The sequence below is a fragment of the Patagioenas fasciata genome, chromosome 8 (genome assembly GCF_037038585.1).
Source record: "Patagioenas fasciata isolate bPatFas1 chromosome 8, bPatFas1.hap1, whole genome shotgun sequence".
In the NCBI taxonomy this organism is placed as follows: Eukaryota; Metazoa; Chordata; class Aves; order Columbiformes; family Columbidae; genus Patagioenas; species Patagioenas fasciata.
The window spans coordinates 13,941,473-13,963,034 of record NC_092527.1 but is presented as its reverse complement, the minus strand read 5'-3'; the positions used below and the strand labels follow the sequence as shown (position 1 = coordinate 13,963,034).

The 21,562-nt window shown below is 36.2% G+C and overlaps 1 protein-coding gene across 2 annotated transcripts in view; it reads right to left on the bottom strand.

Moving 5' to 3' along the window:
• Positions 1-1,631: 1,631 nt before the first annotated feature.
• BMPR1A (bone morphogenetic protein receptor type 1A) overlaps positions 1,632-21,562 on the bottom strand; it is an 81,430-nt gene continuing 61,499 nt past the window's right edge. For both annotated transcript variants that reach the window (XM_065843146.2, XM_065843147.2), the window contains 10 exons: positions 16,779-16,944; positions 14,821-14,923; positions 13,256-13,355; positions 12,030-12,129; positions 10,982-11,126; positions 10,053-10,245; positions 9,359-9,656; positions 8,425-8,600; positions 7,756-7,886; positions 1,632-6,729 (listed from right to left, as the gene is read on the bottom strand). In XM_065843146.2, coding sequence (XP_065699218.1) covers positions 6,604-6,729; positions 7,756-7,886; positions 8,425-8,600; positions 9,359-9,656; positions 10,053-10,245; positions 10,982-11,126; positions 12,030-12,129; positions 13,256-13,355; positions 14,821-14,923; positions 16,779-16,944 — 1,538 coding nt within the window. In that variant the 3' untranslated portion in view covers positions 1,632-6,603. The remainder of the gene's footprint in view (positions 6,730-7,755; positions 7,887-8,424; positions 8,601-9,358; positions 9,657-10,052; positions 10,246-10,981; positions 11,127-12,029; positions 12,130-13,255; positions 13,356-14,820; positions 14,924-16,778; positions 16,945-21,562) is intronic.

The following is a 21,562-nucleotide window of genomic DNA, read 5'->3' as shown; positions in this document are numbered from 1 at the left end:
TTGGGGAGAGGGAAAGATAGAATGGATTAGCAAATTAATGGAATTAAATTTATCCTTTATGAAATTAGTGATACTTCAGCAATTTATTTTTTAGTCATTCAATTCACCAACCACTCAGTATACTTCTTGGCTTGCACACAAAATATACATGTGGTGTTTTTAAAAGTATCGCCGGATATGGCTGTTTCAATTCTTAAATACTGATGCAAACTCATCAGTAGCGCATTTTTATACAGAGGTCAAAAATGGTCACGCACAAATAATAACATTTTGATGTTTATTATTAGCAGGCAGCAGAATCTACTTTCATGTATCAAAAACGCCTGATTTTTTCAAAAGTATCTTCTTGTCTTTAGGATATAGCACCACCCTGTGGCCATATCAAGAAGCAACACTGGAGGGGGGAAAAATAAGTACTCATCAAAACAAAGACTGGTGCAAAAAGTTTCAGTTACTCACAGTATTTTCATTACATCCTCCTGTAATGCTAACATAAAAATCACAATTTTCAATCCAACTACAGTCAGTGTAATCAGCAAAGATATTTCACAAAGTAAACAATAGCCACAACCATAAGAAACTGTTTACTTTGCCAAGATACTAATGGTAAGGAGATCAAATATTTGTGCGGTATCATTTCCTGGTACTACATGTTCAGGAAAAAAAAAAAGGTTTAAAACTACATACAGTCAAGCCTTCCACTGTACTTGCCAGAGTTCTAATATAAGAATGCAACACTTGACTTTACGGGCGGGGATGGAGGAAGTGCTATGATTATCTTTAAAATATACTGATAACCATTTGATTATGTACGATGCTCAGCTATCAAAACTTCCTAGCTATCGTAAAAAAAAACACCCTTAAAGCCAAGATGATTCCTGATCAAAGGCAAAAAGAGAACAGAAAAGTGAACTCACAGTCAGTACATTTCTGCAATAAGAAAATAAATTTGGAGATTTTATAGAATTGAGTACTCACAGATGACAGGTCCCCTTGATTTGTCTTCATTTGCTTGAATCATAAAAACCAGAGTGAATTTAGCAGGCTATACAGAAGCATCTGCACAATTTCATAATCAACAGCACATATTAGTTCAAATCTCTTACTCTGGATATCACTACACAAAAAGAAGAATGTTGTACACAGAGGGAACAAAAAACAGTAACAGAGGAAACAAAAACCAATTAGAGAGTCCCTTACCCTTTTATTTTTTCTCTTCTTACTTAAAGAGATTGAGGCAAATTTATATGGATAGAACCAACGTGTAGTGAATTTGCGTACGCTCAAATAGAAGAATTATTCCATTTTGATTTGCCTCTGACTTTGCTATAAGACAGGGTTAAAAACCAGGAGAAGGAAGCATTGGTTTTACTGTTTTGCCCAAATTTAGTCCAAGCAATAGAGAGCCCAAACTTATAGAGCACCAAATAATTCTGAACAACACTGAACAATAAATGTGATCATTAACAACAACTGGGGGGGGGAAGAATTTAAAAAAAAAAAAAAAAAGCCCCAAAAAACCATAAACGAGGTATTAAAAAGTAGGGATTATTTAGTTACAGTATTACGATTTCCAAGTCATTACATTTTCAAGGCAAAATTTTATAGTAACAAAACACATAACTAATGTATACTAAAATAAGATTATTTACTTAAAAATGATACATTGGACATAATCTGTGTACAGAACAAGCAATTCAAGGTAAACTCAATAAGGCACCTTCTAAAGCAGATGCTGTACAAAATACATTAGTGTGTTACATTTTTAAAAGAGTATTCTACACTTCTGGCATATAACACACACAAGAGTGTGACCATTTGTCTTGTTCCACTCTTCTTCCATATTTTATTTACAGCTTCTCTAGGTTAACTACAATGTTATTTATTCTTCTTGTATACAATATAGTACATTTCATTTTGGGCATGGCATGTCAGAGCACAAATGTCACTACACGATGTGGGCTTCTGTAATTGCATTCCAAGGTAACATATTACAAAGCAACAATTACATAAGATTTGTTCCAAAATTAGAAGTAACGTGCACTCCACTTCTGCTCTACCAACCAAGGCTAATTCACCATGGCCCCATAAAGCACCGTATCGTGCACCATTGCCAGCCATTGAGACATCACCCCTATTTGGAATAAAGATTGTGGGCACAGGATAAAGACTTTTGACTTCAGAGGCACTGTCAGAAGAACGAAGAAGTGCTAAATCATTCTTATATTTGACAGAAGATGCGTATGTAACTTCCCTTTAAAAATATCTGCAATGGCCAAAGAGTGCTTTTTAACTTAATATCTTTGCTTTTCAAACATTTTAGACCATTAAAATACAGTCTGTGAATACAGAGTAGGTGAAATGTATCCAAATTATTCATTTTATAAACACATTCAAATGGTCATTTAGATCAAGATCTAAAATTTTACTCTAGACTACTACGGAGATAACGTAAAATATTGATTTTACCTTTTAATCGATACCTCAAAATAGGCTAATTGAGAAAATAATTGGGGAAAAGTGATGCACATTGGAAAAACTGTCAATTTCTTGAGTAAAACTCAGGAAAAATTACATATTGAGTAAAACTTGGAATAAAGTCAAAATGTAGGCCTACTTTTTTCTGTAGGAATATCACGTTTCTTGGAGAACTTACAAGTTAATCAGGAACACAGAAACGGTTCTTTCAGTTGCTCTAACAGTAAGATTTCTGTAAGTGACTCAAATTATTTTCCACCTAACTGAAATCACATGGAGTAGGTTAAATAAGTACAAAAACCTCCCCTCCATAGATGAGTGTTTAAGAACTTCAAAGGCACAATCTTGATACTCCTCAAGGTTTTTTCCACACTTCTGATTTTTATATTAAAAAAGAAGAAGACAAAAAAAGAATGAAAACAGATTTGTCAGTTTTGACCAACAATATGAGATTAATCACACGCCAACAGAAGAATCCTATTACCCTCCCTGACCTTAAAGGCTTCTGAACTCTACAGTTTTGCATAAAGCAACAGGTGCGCTTTAGAATCTGCACTAAGCAGGTTTAACTATGTAAAAATTAATGGGCTGACTTTGAGAGAAGCTGGGTTTTTTGGTGCATGTTTGTGTTTGTTTTGTTCTGTTTTCTGCAAATGATTGCTAAATTGTCAGTACAGATATACTTAGGCTCCAAACAGAGAATGACTTTGCACAGAATGTAAATATGTGCTCAAGTGCTTTATGCAACCAGGTACTTGAGCAGTAACATATTTCGGAATATCAGGGAATCAAGAAATGCTAAAGACTTAACAGCTCCTCTTCAGGACAATGACTACTGCATATGCGTGATATGTTTGAGTGTGAACAGAGTAACTGAAGAGCTGAAAAATTAAGGTTAAGCTTAAGGCAAGAAGGTTTTTTTCTCTCAAAGATCATCTTTGCAGCAGCCAGCTTACTTCTGGATCCAAGTGATGTCTAAATCAATTCAGGTCTTAAGATGTCTACCAAAGATCACCACCCTATTGCCTTGCAAATGCCTAAATGGAGAAGAGGAGACTGAGGGGTGACCTCATTAATGTTTACAGATATACAAAGGGTGAGTGTCACGAGGATGGAGCCAGGCTCTTCTCAGTGACAACCAATGATAGGACAAGGGGTAATGGGTTCAAACTGGAACACAAGAGGTTCCACCGAAATTTGAGAAGAAACTTCTTCTCAGTAAGGGTAACAGACAGTGGAACAGGCTGCCCAGGGGGGTTGTGGAGTCTCCTTCTCTGGAGACATTGAAACCCACCTGGACACCTTTCTGTGTAACCTCATCTGGGTGTTCCTGCTCCGGCAGGGGGATTAGACTGGATGATTTTTCGAGGTCCCCTGTGATAACAGAGGAGAAAACTATCGAAATTCAAACTTCTGGCAATGGCTTCCTGAAGACTTAAGAAAAAGGAATTTAAAAAAAAAAAAAAAATCACAAAACAAGTTTACAGCTAATAATGCTGTGGCAACTTCTAAAAGAAACAAAAAAATAATCTAAATGGGAATGGGTTAATTTAAATAGACCTCCATGCTCTGAAAGTTTAAGCTAGCAGGGTACTTATATAAACATTTTTCCTTCTAATTAATAAAAACCCTAGAGAAGGAAAAACTAAAAAGCTTATCCCTTACTTATTTTGGCTCACACCAAATATTTTCCAACTATCTGTGCAAAAATTATGCGTGAAGACATGATTAACAATTTCAAATTCATCTTCTATTTCTTGGCAATGGACGGAGAAATGTTCTTTTAAAAAGCCCTTTATCATGAGGATTGTGGCACAATATATATCTCTCGCTGTTCTCAAATAAGTTAAAATCATAGTTGACACACCTATTAACTTTTCAGCCAGAATACATATTAATACTTAAAGGCATTACTGAACAAAAGTAATTACTTTATTTTTATTTTTTTAAAAAAAGAAACGTCCCTCAAAATAGCTAGATTTCTATAAAATATGTAGAACTGTTAAATAAAGTCTGTACATCAAAATAGTAAATAAAAATACTGCAATCTTTTGCCTGACCATTTACATTATGTGAACTACAGAATTAGAACAAAAAATAACATGTTAGAAGGTTGTAATTGTTCACAAATCACATTAGTTCTGCATTACATTGCTTTCTACTAGTTGTACTTCCAAGGGAAATTTAAACATATATCAAAACAATCTCCATGTACATATTCTAAGACAACAAATAATCTGGCATAAATCAATCTGAAGTTTTAACCTTTTTTCCTCGATTTTGATATTATTCATAACTTTTTCTTCAAATCTTGACTATGGCATGTGTGTATGTGTGCATGTATCTAATGGAACACATGTACCTAGGACTAGGCTTTTTTATTTACTAAAGCACAAAACACACTGTATAAATAACTTCCCTTTTTAAAGTCGTCTAGAACAAGATTTACAGTACAAAGTTATAGGCACTTAAATTACCGAATAGGTTCAATTGTTCCAATACTGTGTGTTCATTCTTCTGATGATTCATGCATTTGAAGCTTCAACTTGAGTTATGGTACTATTTTCTAACTTCAAAGTAGAAGTGCCAAAGTTATAAATCAGTAATCCTGCCTTACAGTAACCTCATGGAGGGGTTCTGGTTTTTAACCAACTTGTCTGAATCAGTGAAGAAAAGGAGGGAACTGTAGCTTCCTGTGCATGCCAAATAGTTTGCATCATAGGATCAAATTTTGCAATTAGATTAACTTAGTTTATCTTCACAAATTGTTTTTTAACGCCATTCCTTTTAAATGTGCCTAACTAGAACTTAAAACACCCACTGATTTACCTTGTCTCATGTCTTGAATTTCATAACCGTCCACTAGATGGCTCACAGACGTGGCCTCCTGCATTTACATCAGGGCAACTCAGCTAAAAATCTTGTGCACATTGTGGGTATCTTCAACAGTTCACATCGGTTCTCCTGGTCTTGACCTTTACTGTACTCTCTAATCTTCTGAGTGCCCGGCCTGCGCTTCCTGCCTTCCTTCTTTTGTGTCTGTAAATTAAGACTTGTTCTCAAGCCTTTCAAACCTATCTTCTGCCTAGTTTTGTCAAATGGTGAAAAAGCATGCTCCTACAGTTGACTGATTGCCTCCTGTACAGAAAAAAGGTTCAGAGCATGACAGACCTGCAACTCTCACTAAAATAGAAAGGCAAAACCTATCATCAATGGTCTTTCTGTTAAGATGTGAAGTATTCTACAGCAAAAATGCTGGTTGCATGTGGCTTTATTAAGATATGCCCAATTTCATAGTCATCCAATTACGGAGCCCACTAGACCACAAGTGAGGTGACCAAAGCAGTTTATACCTCTAAGAGAGGCTGTTTCAAGCTCTCTGCAGACTCAGGTAGGCATTCCTTAACTTATTAATGGTTCACATTTTTGCAGTCCTCCTTGTGACCAAAATAAGAGTAGAAATAAAATTAAAACTGAGATTCTGGAAGATAACTTAATGGCAAAGAGTAAGTTCTGCAGCAAATCTCTGATTGTGGAGCCACAAAATGCACAGAGCCCTGACCATAAAACTTTGTTCATTTAAATGGTTTCTTATCTATTCCAAATGACAGCAAAATAATCCTGGCACACACATAAAGGCATAAGGAACCATTAAACTGAGCAGTACCACAAACAGACTCATAAACTACAGGCTGTTTCACAAAAACTTAGTATGGATTGACAAGGTTTTATCAGGTAGAAGGCAAAAAAAAGCTTATATTCTCCATCTCTGTTGAATCCATATAGCTTGTTAGGCTTTCACAGAAAGCACTGTAATCTGAACATTCAATTCAGTACCCAGAGTTTTACTGGAGACTCACTAAGTATGACTGAAGTGTCAATGCAGCTCAAAAAAAAACAAAATGTGTATTTTATCAAGGCTGTCCATATCCATAGCATGTACTGTATAGAGGCTCTCAGTATCACAGTCTATGAAGTACTGAAAGATTTGATTAGCAGCCTGTAGAAGTGTGCTGAGAAAATACACTGAATCTCAGTTATTTTCTCTTTCCACATATGTCTCACCCATGTCTGAGTGAAAAGATCTAGGAGTCCAGCTTTGCTCTCCAATGTCAATTTACTATGTCAAATCTTTACATCTTGTGATTCCACCATCTTGGCAAGTGTCTTCTTGATCCTCAAGGCCGTGAGCCTTGAGGCAGGATTATGAGCCCAGCATTCAGACATCAATTTCAATATTGCTCTTAAACACTGTAAAATGAAAACCAAAGGAACAATACTGTAACAACTGACAGACCTGAGGTGTATAACTTTGGTTTGCTGTCAAGCCCAAATTATAGAACACTTAAGTCCAAATATGCAACTTCTACATTTTCTGCAAAATTGTTGATAGAGAACTATTATAAACAGATCAACTAAAAAAAACACAACCACCATGTCCCAATCCTCCTTCTTCCTCCTCTTCACTGGCTAATATTACAGTAGCTAGAGCAAATGTAAGTATTTCTTTACTTTTGCAAGGATGCATTACCAGAACTTACCACTACAACTCAAGAGTAGCGGTACAAGAAATGGTAGCAATAAGCAGAAAAATTTTCATATATATGGCAGAAAACCTATAGAGAACTTCTTCACCAAAAATGAAGATGTGACAAAAGTTCTTTCAACAGGTGAAAAATAAGATGTAAAATCTGGAAATTCCTAAAAGAAATCAAGGATCTAGGGAAGAAAGGATATGGCATATCCAGTTTGCTGTGTGAAATAGTTACATCTTAATTACTGTGTTCAAGCTGTGGCCCTTTAGAAACACATTTACATTTAATATTTCAGTTACATTATGGTTTGTCCTGGAATGTACCAGGAGGAAAAAATAAAATTTTTTTTTTTAAAGTGAAATTGCCTAATATTCCTTATGCCACAGACCAATATGTTATAGACATTAAGACCAATAAAAGAAATACAAAACTTTAAGTTTTAGCTCCAGTCAAAACTCTAAAAAACATTCCACTATCTGAAAAGAAGACCTCAGAGTAGTATTCAAACACTTTGATGCTGCTTAAGGTTATCTTCCCCTCAGATCACTGAAAAGATATATAAAAATATGAGTATTTGGAAACTATTTCAAACATATCTTTCTCCTATTGTTGCTGTGAGGTTTTCAGAATATCATATCTGAATGCAGTCCCTTTTTTTACTCTGTTTTAATACTTACTAAGCTAAAATACTCTTCCATATTAATGAACAAACTGGACTAATTTTTCCTTTCAACATACTTACTTCATCACTGTTCCATCTATTCGATACTACTGGGCGTAGGCGCTTGACACACACCACTTCTCTCATGTCCTCATAGGATGGATCACTTGGCACCATGTCATAATATGGCAGCTGATACTCTTCAACAATACCTGAAGGTAATCGTGAGACATCAAGAACCATTAAAAAACCCCTTAAATCTATACATCTACTCTCAGACTGCCTTAGCTAGAAGCAAAAACTAACTCAATTTTGTGCGAAGGTAAACCCACCACACTGTTACACTGTGATAAATATCTGAAAATTTCACTATAACAATCAGACATTTACTAGAAAAGCTCCAATATTACTAATATTAGGTTTAATAGCTACAGCAATAATATCTTATCAATTACATTTTAAAAATTTTATTCAAGCACAGGGGTGAAGAAATACATCTGCATCCCACTCTTTCTCCCAGGCTAGGCATTCTGCTTTTTGAGCAAGGCAAAAAAGCCTGAGATGTTTAATTGCAACAATCAAAAGGTTTAGTTCAGTGATTTGTAAGCTGTACTCCGAACAGACTATTACTACTGCTTATAAAGAGTGCAAGCTTGTTGATACAGCAGGGTCATTATATGTTTTCCTGAAGAAGTACTGAAAGTGAGACAAAGGCCTGGTAGATTTTATGAAGAATATTTAAAAGTTTACCTCCTGTGACACAACGTCGAGCCATTTCCCAAATGATAAGCCCAAAACTGTAGATGTCAGCCATGATGTACGGTTGGAAATGGTTTTTATTCAGGCTTTCATCTAGGACCTCTGGAGCCATGTAACGTTTTGTTCCCACTCTAGTATTCAAGGGAACATCAACTTCGTTTGTGTCACTATATGAAAATATTAAGAAGTTAGTGAATTGTGGACTATAACAAGACATGGTATGATATCTTGTATGATGCAATTGGCTACACTGCAAAGCTCCCATTTATAAATTAAATTCTTCTGTTTCCCTCTCAATACTACACTTTAAATACATCGTACTTCCCTGAAAAAGATCATCTAGACAAATGACAGTGAGTATGGAAGTTGACGGTTTACAGGTTCTTTTACAAGACATTGAAAACACATATAAAAACTGTATTAAAAACTACTATAAATACTGGTATATTTGGTAACAACTCAGAAAACTATTTGTAAAGGCTTATGTTTTATTTCAGGCTCTATTGTAGCAAAAGACAATTCTCTGGCTCCATTGAACTTAAAAAAGTGAAGTATTCAGTAATACTATCATAGTATTATTTTTTCAATTAAGTTTCAACTCACTTTACACTGTCCGAATTTTCCATGAGATAATTTATAATGAAACTACATGACAGCAATTTCTATGAGAGGCCAGTTTTGAATAATGAATGAATTCACATCATCTTCCTTTCCTCTACGTAACTACTTCTATTTTCCACAAGAGTCTTCTCATTGTTCATTCAGCAACGTATTTTCACCTCAACGCTCACCAGCATCCAAAGGAAGACCAGCATTTTACTCTCAAAACCGAAAACATGGAACCACATGACTCCATCTTCCTTTTAAGAATGACATCTGGTACATTAAAAACAGTTTTTGCATTACAGAGGATTTGTTCATCTACCTGTTAAACTTGACTGCAAGACCCAAGTCAGCAATGCAGCAAGTTCCATTTTTCTTTATCAAGATGTTTTTACTCTTCAGGTCCCTGTGTGCAATAGCAGGCTTGCCTTGTGTCCCATAAATTTCTGTGTGTAGATGGCACAGACCACACGCAGCAGAATATGCCAGTTTGAGCAGAGCCCTGTTGTCTAGCGTAGTGCATTTCAGAAAATCGTACAACGATCCATTTTCATGATAATCTGTAATCAAGTAAAGCTGTGTCCACGAGCCAGTGCCTTTAATATCTGCAGCTATGAAACCTATGAAATATATAAACAAGGTTACAATTTATTTGTACGTAAGGTTTTTTGTGCAACAGTTTTAGTAAGAATTCCTAAAGCTATAGTATCTTGGACTGTATCAAAAGATATCCAAAGACTCCCCTTATGAAAACTAATAATGTAAAAGCTCAGATTTCAACTACACATGAGGTTACCACTCCAGTCTTTCAGTAAAGAGATTGCAAACATGTTTCCAAGCAAGAACAGCAAGATTCTACCCTTTCATTAACATTTTCTTAGCATACATGAAGGGATGCCCATCTGGTTATTCCATAGAAGCTGCCATATACCCCTCAAGCCACCCACTAAGAACTCCTCTTCTTCACCCTCACACAAACCCTCCAGTATGGTTTAAACCATGTACTGCTTCCTTACCAAGGATGTTTTCATGACGCATCAAAACAGTTTGGTAAATCTCTGTTTCTCTGAACCAACTGGCTTCTTCCGTGGTGAAAAACACTTTCACTGCGACTTTCTCACCCCTCCATTTGCCCATCCACACTTCACCATATCGCCCTTTTCCAACTTGCCTCACCATCTGAATTTGTTTGGCAATAGTGCGCTGAACCTAGGGAAGAAAGAAAAAGTAATAAAAAATGAGGGGAAAGTGAAGGAGGAAAACCAGCGATTAAATAAAGTACCTGGACAAGCTGCTTCTCAAGCTTGGACTCCTTTGAACTATGATCCCACTGTAAAATCTGTTCTATATTATTTTCCAGTATTCCCATTTCAAACTCATTATTGCTTCCTCCAAGGAAGAATTGTATAGCAAACCCAAAACAATTAGATCAGCTCAACTTATTTAATTCAGATGCATTCTCCTGCACTCTGTTTCTATTTTATAATTAGTCATCTGTATCACTGGCCAATGTTTATGCAAATACTATATAGGATGGCAAACCAAAAATTGTGAACAACTATCAGCCAATAAAAAACGAACCTCTTTTATCAGACAGTGGACAAGAAAAAAAAAATATCTTTGAGTTAGCTCAATTTGATACTTGTATTATCCATTCATTGTATTGTTACTTTAATGTCTGTAGGTTCCAATTTTTCTTTAAATTTTGCTGATGCCAAAAAGTTTCCTAACATAAAATCTAATTTTGCACTTCATTTTAGTTAATTATGTGATGATGGGCTTTCACACATCTTTAGTTTATACTGTACCTTTTATAGAAATTGCATTTAAAATTATTAACATACTGCATGGATAAACTGCTTTGTTCTAGGTATTAGGTAAATACCAAACTTCATATTTGATGGAGAGAGGTTTAGTGAAGAAAAAACTTAAGTTTATGAATTACCAACAACGGTAGTCCTGATCCACTCCCAGAACTCTGTGACTGGTCAATAAGGTCTTTTAATGACTCTCCAGCTGGAATAAATGCTTCATCTTGTTCCAGGTCACGATTATAACAGTGCCTCTTTGCCATTGACTTACAGTAATGCCTGCAAAAGTAACATGAAAAGTTAAGCTGAACTCCAAAACATGTAGTAAACTGAGCAAGAAAATAAGTTATATAAATATGCAAGTTTTCTTAAAAGAAAAAATCAGATTTTACCGTACCATTTTTTTCAGTAATGTAACTTACATAGGTTTTTAATATTAAGAAGTAGTTGTAGTGCATGTAGAGGCATGTCAGTTTATTATGAGTCAGATGGAAAACCAGTATTTTTAACACTCAGCTCACAGGCTGTGTTACTAGCATAACACTGCTGGGTTTGGTTTAAACTAAGACTGAACCTTGAATCATAGCAAATGAGACTGACACAGGCACATTTCTGCTGAAACTGGTAGAACAACAATCACCTCCAGCACAAGACTGGAGCTGACAGAAGGCGGCACAGTCTCTTAAACTACACCCACATGAATTGCTGCGGCTCAGCTGGTCAATTATTTAGTTTTGAACGACAACAGAAAGGAAAAGCTATAAAACACATCCTTGTCGCTTTAGGGTCACAAAAGCAGTTTTAAAAGGCCAATCTCAGAAGCAGATGGAATTTAACTTTTAAAAGTGACTGAAGATCCAAAACCTTAAAAAGCATGAAGACATTCTTGTTTACTAGATGCTATAGCATCAAAGTTCTATGTAGTTTAGAAAACTGTAAACGCTTTGTAGCCAGAGGAAAGGATCAAATTCACTTAAGTTCTATGCTTTGAACATTTAATTTTACCTCACAGTGCAAACTGCTAGCCACAGAAATGGGAAATTAAATTAGAACAGTTTCACTTCCAATCTATTTTTGTCAAAAACACATATGATTAAATGAGTACATTTACAAAATAACTGTTCTGTTTACACTCATTTGGGAAATTAAAACTGTTGCCAACAAAGAAAATGCTTTCCTTACTTGTAACAAAAGCAGCTAAATAAGATGATCATGACAATTATGCAGACTGCCATAGAAATCAACACTGCCATCCAACGAATGCTGCCATCAAAAAGTCCATCTATTAAAAAAAAAAAAAAAGAAAGTTTCCCAATTAATTAAACATCTATTGTAAACATTTATTTAGGTATGATATTTTCATATACTGTGTAGATGAATGTGCACAAATTGAAACACAGGAGGTTTTGTCTGAACATCAGGAAATATTTCTTCACTATGAGGGTGATCAAGCACTGGCCCAGGTTGCCCAAGGAGGTTGTGGAGTCTCCCTCCTTGGAGATATTCAAATGCATCTGGACATGGTCCTGTGCAACCAGCACCTGCTTGAGCAGGGGGGTTGGACCAGATGAGATCCAGAAGTCCTGTCCAACCCTCAACCAGTCTGTGATTCTGTGACAGCGCATGGAACCACTTGCAAAACATCATAAAGGAGCAAGACAGCTGATGCATTTATCAGTTCATGTGAAGTTACACAAATTTATAGGTTTTTTTAGTATCAAAGTAAGTATTTACAACAGAAAAGCAGAGATCATTTCATTTGGATGACAACAAAAAAACAGAGGATTTAACTTGAGATTCTGGAGTTGTTGGTTTTGGTTGACTCTTCTCAGTTCCTCCTTAGAAACAGAAATGAAGGATTTATAGCAGTAAGATTCTGAGAAATTAAACAACAGTTAAAACAGTATGACTTGTCTAGCAATAAATGAGTAAGTGCATGAAAATATCCAGTATTTTCATTGGGAATAACAGAGAGAGAATGAATTTACAGTACATAACAGTTAACAATGCCAAAGTATTTTTTTAATGATACATTGATCATGACAAATGCACAGTAGAGATTAAGAAAACCATTTTTAAAAGAAAAGAGAACAGGCTGTAGAAAAAGAATAAAAACAGATCAAAAGATCACATGCAGATCAAGATACGAGCAAACTGAGAAAGAGAATAAAAATACCATGAGTGACTGAGAAGAAAATATTAACTCAAAAGTGGCGGAAAAGGAAAACTGGAAATAAACAGTATGAAGCATAGTACAGTGCTTCACATTAAAACTAGTTAGTAAGGGAAAAAACAGATCTGTGCAATACTGCAGTCACATTTTGTACTTATTTTTATCTGTTGATCAGGAAGAACAGAATCCACATAGCATTTGTTAGTAGCAGTGTGAACATCTAGGAGCTATTTACCTGTACTATCAAGCGGTGGTAATGTTGGTTGTAAATCCTGATTGCAGAAATCAGTACGACAGCACTCAATTGTTCGACGTAATTGTGCTTTCGGTGAGTCCTGTTGAAACACAATTGAATAAACGTTCAGATTTTGAAGTGATCAGTTAGGATGGGCACAAGCGATGCTAGTGATACAACCCAGCATCAACAAAAGTTTAAGCTATTTTTTTTTAAAAAAATAGAAAAGTTCAACCTCACCATTTAATGCATGAGACAACATCCCAGTGGCACACAACCATCAGCTAATCTCTCTGGGTGCATACATTCTATGCTCACTTTTTAAAATTTTTTGTGGAACTTTTTTACCTGGTGCACAGAAACAGATGATTCCTACTTTTTTATTTCATATATTGCAAATTTTTTAAGCTTGGTCAAAAGCACTTAATCATATGTTAAAGAAATACTGCTCTTAAGACAAAAAACCCTGGTTCTTTTAGGAGTTTTTCTCTTGTGCTCATCACAGCAGCACTGCTTACTTCAAAAACATTTTCAGAACACCATATAAAAGATGGAGGGGTATGAAAACTAATCTGAAGATAAGGCACTAATATAAATACAAGAACAACTTCAAGAGGTCATTGTGACACCTCGGGTCTGATTTGCAGTAACTCTAAATATTCACAGCTGTAACTGAAGCGAACAGTGTGTCCAAGAGGCAGTGCTACTGACAGCTACATTATATAGGAACTCAAGTCCCAGATTTACATCTGGGTATTCAAAGCAGTGATAGCATTTCAGGGGGGTGGGGCAAGCAACCCAGCTGGTGACCACCTCTGCAAGCTCTGTTTAATGTAAGCAATGTGACAAAAGAAAAACCAAAATCCAGTCTTCCAAGGCAATATTCACTTGCCCAGATAGCACTACATCCCTGTCTTCTAAACAAATCCTTGCGTTATTAACTGTGCTTTCAGTCCAAGTTCTGTAACAGATAAAAAAGTTCTAAAGGCAGCAGTCTGCTTAATTATATCTCTTTAAATCAAAAGCAAGTTATATTCATGCAGTTAGTGATATATAACTACTGTAAAAAGGGGAAAAAAAATAAAAGTTGTGCATCAGACAGGAAAACATACATTCGATAAACCGTTCGTATGTGTCCATGAAACTTTAAGGGAGCTCTTGTGTAACCTGTGAAGACAATTCCTTATGATTTTGCTTTTCTCTCAGATTAACTGAAGAAAGCAAAAAATTCCACATCAAGGAAGTCTGCATTAAAATACAAACTACTCAAGATCAATTAGGTTAAATATAAAATAGTCTCTTCAACTGTGGATACAGCTGTCACAAGGAAAAGGCAGGTGTCCTCTGTGGATTCTATTCCAGTCTTTGCTCAAACACCATTAAGTGTCCTTTCTGTCACTACTCACCCATGATTGTTCACTTCCACTGTCTTCAGTGGTAAATGGCAACACGCGAAAATTCTATTATTGCAGTTGTAAGCTACTGAGGTTTAAATTGCTTATGCTTTTTCCCTTACATAACCTCCACAGAGATCTTAAATTCTAATAATATCTCATCTTTTTTACCTTGCACTGGAAGTCTGAACCTTCGTACTTCATGCAGCCAGAAGCAAGTGTGGGTTCTCCATGTTCATCTTCCTCAATGATAGCAAAGCAATGCCCATTAGTTCTGGAATAAACACATCAATTGTTCTTGGCTAACGTGTTTGTTGTTCAGTATGCAGCATTAGTTGACCATGAATGCATTAAGAATAATAGAATGCCAATATCCAGAAAAATTCTTCTTTAACGCAGTGGTTACCATACGGTTTGAGCATGGCATTTTTAAATAGAACACTTAAGGGATGTTTTCTCCCAAATACTCTGTCTTCTACTTCCTCATCCCGCTTCAAGATTTCTCACATCCAATCACACACGTGCAGTTGTTCAGAAACAACTGAGGGGGTGGAAGCACAGAGATCTGACTACAGTTTTACAGGTTGAAACAAAAATAACTTGTGTCTGTTCTTGAAACTGCAATGATAAACTCTCAAAGAGAAGCGCTAGTATGTGAAAGGTGGCTATTTCAAGATCAAAAGCTCAGCTACATTTTTCCCACATCAACTCTCTCAAATATTAAGCCTTTAGGGCAAAACAAACAAACCCCTAAACCTACTTTCTGAAGTTGATAGTAACAAATAGATTACATTGTTTTTTTAAAAATGCCACTTGAATTCCAAATTATCTTTTTATACAAATGCTTTGATTTCTGTACTACATGAAAATGACAACAATTTGTGTAAGGAATCTCAAACCAATTCGTAATGGTAGGTCTGTGCTTTCAGTACATTTAAAATTACGATTTTGTTAAGTAAATCAATATTTATTCATTCTCTCACCACAGATACTAAGGAAAAAAAATCCAGAAATATTTTTATTATTTTTTAAAAATTTAAAATAATATAAAGAAATGCAGATTTGGGAAGCATAATGTCATAAAACACCCCTCACATAAACACTGCATAAGTGTTATTAACTCTCTAACAGTTTTATTATCAGAGTATTGATCTCTACAGCCATTAGTTCAGAGGCAAAAAATTAGTAAGGCCTATACTGACTGCACACACTAGAGGGCAATAACAAGCAAAAAATAAATACTAAAGGAATCGAAAGACAAAATACTGCATCATAACTGAACATTTTCTAGGTGCAAAACTATGTTTGTAAAATACTACCTGTGTTCACATTTAAAAAGATAGTAGTGTTTATTCTACCTCCTTGGGTTCCACAAATTCTGTTTCATCTGCCAAGTTACAGCTTTAAAGAGGCTTAATATTAGACTCAAATTACAGTAGCAATGTTTTCTATTGTGTATCTTTACATTAATCCTTAAGGAAGAAAACATAAGGGCTTTAGAATATGGAACTACAAATGAAGAGAAAAAAAGAAAAACACAGATATTTTGCAACACGAAGAAAACCTCTTAAGCAAGCACGTAATCAGTGCATCACTCTATTCAGATTCTTATGCCTAAGTTAAAACTACCTTCCTGCCTCTATATGTTCAGAGGCTTTTCTTCTCCCTCCTGCCTTTCCCTCATATTCTACACCTAATTAACATGTAACAAGAAGAATTCTCAGTAAAAGGTTATTTTGCTAACATTACCTTTTGACTACTAGGTGGAAAAAAATATTAGATCAGGCAAGCGGGTGGTCATATCAGAAGGTTTAGATTCAGGTCATTTAATACCCAGCTATAGTTACTGAAAACCTCAGTTCTTCAAAGCAGTTGCTGGGGGCAAAATGACTGGTTGCAAATGGTTCTAAGGTACGGTGAAAGCAGTATTTTTCACATACAGATGACCGTGGGTTAAAACCTCATAGGTTAAAACCCACAGTGCTCATATCTCCACAGAACCAGTGAATTTCTGATCCATTATGGTCAAGTCACCTGAGAAAACCGCAGTCAGCACTCTAGTTTGCCCTCTCATGAGCGAAAACAAGCACTCTTCAAAGAGGCTCTTCTATCCTGTAGTCAATACTTACATGCATGTGTTATTAATAGCATCATCAGGACAATGTCCTGAGCAGTAGCACTTAAGAAAAGGTAAGGTGTCCTCTGGAGCGAGCGTTACTCCATTTGCTTGTTTCTTTTGGTCAGGATTTGTCTTCATTCCTGTGCCATGAAGCATGCTGTCAAGACTATTTTGACCTGGACATCACAAAAAGAAAAAACACAAAATATTTTTGCATCTCTCTGATAACTGTTCAAGAGCTTTACAGGTAAAGAGTGACAATAGCATCATTATATTAACAAATAATTGAATTAGACAAGATATAAGAACGTCCTTTCCCAAGAGTATGGCACAAATATCAGTTAATAATTTTATTCTAGGAATACCTAGCTCTAATATTTTGTATTTTAACAGCAGATCTTCCAACCATAATCAATATAAACAGAAAGAGGGTATTTTCCCTTTTCTGAGTTGGGGCAGAAAAGTAGTTACGTAACTGGTAAGGATTTTCTAAAGAAAGCCCTTCTCATTCATACGTTTAGAAAACCAAAATGCTTACCGTTTGATAACTACCAACAGTATAATTTTATGCATGACTGAATGTACTTCAGATGCAATTTTCTAATTTTCTGAACTGAATCATTTTTTACGGATTCAGTCTCATAGAAGAGCAGTAATAACTCCAAAATCTCTTGCATTTTTTGATCTCTGTATGCATTAGTACTTCAAAACAGAGCTTAAGCACATCTTGTTTGCAAATTAAATTTCAGTAAATGACATGAACATCCACACAAATGAGCTTTCAGAGAATAAAAATAGGTCTAAATTACACTCCAAGTAGCCCTCAAATTCTCAACAGTAAGAGAGCTGGGCATCATTTGTTCTAGTTCATATTAAAGTGCTTTTGTGAAAGTAGGCATTCAGAAGAAAAATTCCATCTGTTTTCTTCTTAGCAAAGAACATGCCAAAAAAAAAAAAAAATCAGGAACATTATCTGCCTCATTTGGAATATGCTTTGTGATCATGAAAGCATCTTCATCCACCTCCTCCAGCTTTATCACACATAGTTTTACAAACAGAAAAGCTCTGTCTCTCCATCACCCAGCAGTATTCTTGGCTCTAAGTCCTCAAGGTGTGAGCCAAATAATGCTGGAGGAGTCGTGAACAGACTACAGCCTGCACTGACATAATTTGCAGGCAAGTCTCTGTGCAAGGCTCAGCGTGCAAGGTAAGAGAATAGCCAGTTAGGACTGATAAAAGCTTCTACAAATCCAATTATAATTCAAAAAGTGGAGGTACCTTGGTACATTTCAAAAAATATTTTAGTCACAATAAAAATTTCATTTTATCTGAGAATAAAATTACCAAGAACCTCCTGGTGTCTTGTAACAGATTCTTATGGCTTCCTGCCAAACCCACCAAATACTAGCTGTAATGAGAACACTTCTCATGTACCTCGCTTGAAAGATGTGCAGAAAAATTTGATTAAAACCCTGTGCAAATACCACCCTCTGTATCAATCTGTTGTAACATCCACTATATAATTCAGCCAAATGTGCAATTAACAATTTGTGAAATTTGATCTTAGTGTTCTGAAAAAGCAGACTTGCAGATTTTGCTATCTAATTAACACAGCACACCCAGTGCATTGTCCCAATTCAGCAATTTCCCTGAAATTAATGAAACTGTGCTTTTTTCAGATACAATTAAGAGTGCATCGTAAGAAAGTACAGCGTGCCATTTACCTAAACCCTCAAATCAGTTAGCCAGGTGTTATTTGAAATGTAGCTTTCTAACAGTACTTCAGTAATGCCTGAGTTAAATATTCCTGACATGTACAAACTAATAACAAGAAGGTGCTAGAATGACACATTGATCTGTGCAACAGGTATTCCAAATTTAACCAAAAGGAATTTTGCACATATGAAATAGCAGATCTTCCATCTGTCCTCTCTTTCTACAGATTTCTTCCCAGCATAAATTGAAAGCTCATTTTAATACTGTGCTACAGATGTCACACAAGATTCTGTATTCACATCTAAGAGATCCTTACCTGTTCAGAGAACAGGTAATTCTACTTAATATTTAAAGGAAGAATGCAAGAGAAAAAAAAAAAAAAAAAAATCACTTCACTCTTAGATTTTCACTTTCTAAGACTGTAAAGAGAACTCTTATATTAAACAGGAACTTATCTGAGTATCTGGGGAAGGAAGAAAAAGGAAAATGAGACTGTTTGAGATAACTTCAGAAGAAAGTTCTTAATAGTCTCTGTCTAGATATTATCCCTAACTTGATCTTTTACTGCACTACTACAATTCAGGCTCAGCATTTCAAGAAAGATTAGTGTCTATCATAAAGATGCTAGGTATGGGGAAGGGAGTTGAATGCAGAAAATGACTTGGCTTCCATCCACCTCAGATGTTAAGACAGCAGATGAAGATATACATGGGGTCACAGGATGTTTCATTGCTGTTTTTCCTGGTTAACAGGTACTGGGTAAATGAACAAGAGTGAATGAAGCATCTGCCTACATGACATCTTGCTTCAAGAACTACCTGACCTTCCTGCACCAGGGCTCTCATTACCTGTCACACCCAAAGCTCCACCTCTCCAATATTCACACTGCTTCATCTTCCTTCTGGGAGCAGGACAGAGAAATAGAGGATCTTGTGACACTACACTACTTGATGATGTAAATAGTGGCTTATTTTCCATGACACATGCAGTTGTCAGCTCTGCAGTACAGCTAAGAAACATCCATACACAAACCTTACATAACCCTTCAAAGGTATCAGTGCTATGTATTAGTATACACAGCTTCAAAAGATAAAAGTTTGCACTGAAATTCATAACCCAGAGATTTCAGACACAGCAAAGTTTCTTTTTCTATTATTTCCCACTCTCTACCTGTACACTGCACAAGACTGGTGGAGCAAAATAATATACATTAACAGCAAATGAACTGTCACACACTGAAGGGGATTTCTTCAAGATCCTGAACCAGTATCAGCCAGCTCATCCAACCTTGAGAATGATAGTATCACAGACCTTTAGATATACAAATTGCTGTATAATATGTATTTTACCACATTCAAAAACTTGCAGCTTTCAATCAATATCAGAGTGGTAGTGAGCTGGAACACTGTCTTCTCATGTAACCACAGCATAAGACAATAAAGAAAAATAAGCTGATATGACTTCACATTCCCAGTTGGTCATTTGCTCTACCCCATCACAACACTGCCTCATACATACGGAATTCATTTTAAATTTTTAGACGTGTGAACTGCTACAGATAATACATTTAAATGGCTGTTTAAAATGAAACTTTTTAAAATATAAAAAAATAACACCTGCCAATGTATCATATCCAGCCCTTGAGATAACACAAGTTATTCAGAGGACTACTTCTTCTAATCATAGAAAATGCTACATTAGAAATGTATGAAGGCATGGCTTCAAATACTAACATTAATATGGATGATCTTTAAAAGGTACTGTGTATGACAGTGAAGTCTTATTACCCACAGAAAACTGAGTTAACTTGGTTGCAACTCAATGCTCAACTAATTTAATTAAGTCTTCTGATCTAAGAAAAGATTTATGTAACACATAAAAAACCAGCTCTATTGAGAAATGCAGACAGCAGGAAGTGAAAGAAAACAAATACCAAAGCCAAATTATGCACATAGTTTACTTCAGTGTATCCCCTCTACCTCCACAAAAAAAAAAAAGTGTTGCAAAGGTAGGACTTGTAGCCTACAGCATTCAAGTTGTTCAACAGCTTTCTGAATGCTAATATAGATGTTCCACATCAAAAATTTTATTTCATAGTACATTGCCCTTAAAAGGGATTTATCTTAGCAGAACTACAGTAACTCTCAGCATTTCTTTGTAGCTATTCTGATCCAAGCTGGTAAACCCCAATGAATTCAACATTTAAATAATCTTTGTCAGAAGACCACCTTCACCTGCCTTCCTGCATAACCTCAAGGTATCCTTGTAGTTCTCCCAACTTGCCTGTCCCTTCTTCTAAAGGTCAGAAATTCTCTTTTTGCTCTAGAGTTCCAGCCAAAGCTCTCTGTTCAGCCAGGCCGGTCTTCCCTACCAGCTCATCTTTTTGCACATGGGGACAGCCTGCTCCTGCATCTTTAAGATTTCCTTCTTAAAGAATGTCCAGCCTTCCTGGACTCCTTTGCCCTTCAGGACTGCCTCCCAAGGGGCTCTGTCTCCTAAACAAGGTCTGACCTCCAGAAGTCCAAGGTAGCAGTTCTGCTGGGCCCTCTTCCAACAATAGAAAACTTGATCATTTCATGATCAAAATGCCCAAGGTGGCCTCCAACCATTACATGGCCCACATGTCCTTCTCTGTTCACAAACAGCTCCAGTGGGGTGCCCTCCCTAGTTGGCTCACTGACCAGCTGTGTCAGGAAACTGGTGTCCACACAGTCCAGGAGCCTCCCAGACTGTTTCCTCTCCGGTGTGTTGTATTTCCAGTAAACATCTGATAAGCTGAAAACCCCCATGAGAACAAGAGCTAGCAATTGTGAGACTTCTCCGAGCTCCTTACAGACTATTTTTCTGCTGCTTCATGCTGGCTGGGTGGTCTATAACAGACTCCCACCAGGATAACTGCCTTGTTGGCCTTCCCCCTGGTTCTTATCCTTACACACTCGACCCTATTGTCACCATCATCAAGCTCTAGACAGTCAAACCACGCGTAACATACAGGGCTACACTGCCACCTCTCCTTCCTTGCCTTCTGAAGAGTTTATGGCCATCCATTGCAGCACTCCAGTTTTGCCAGTCATCCCA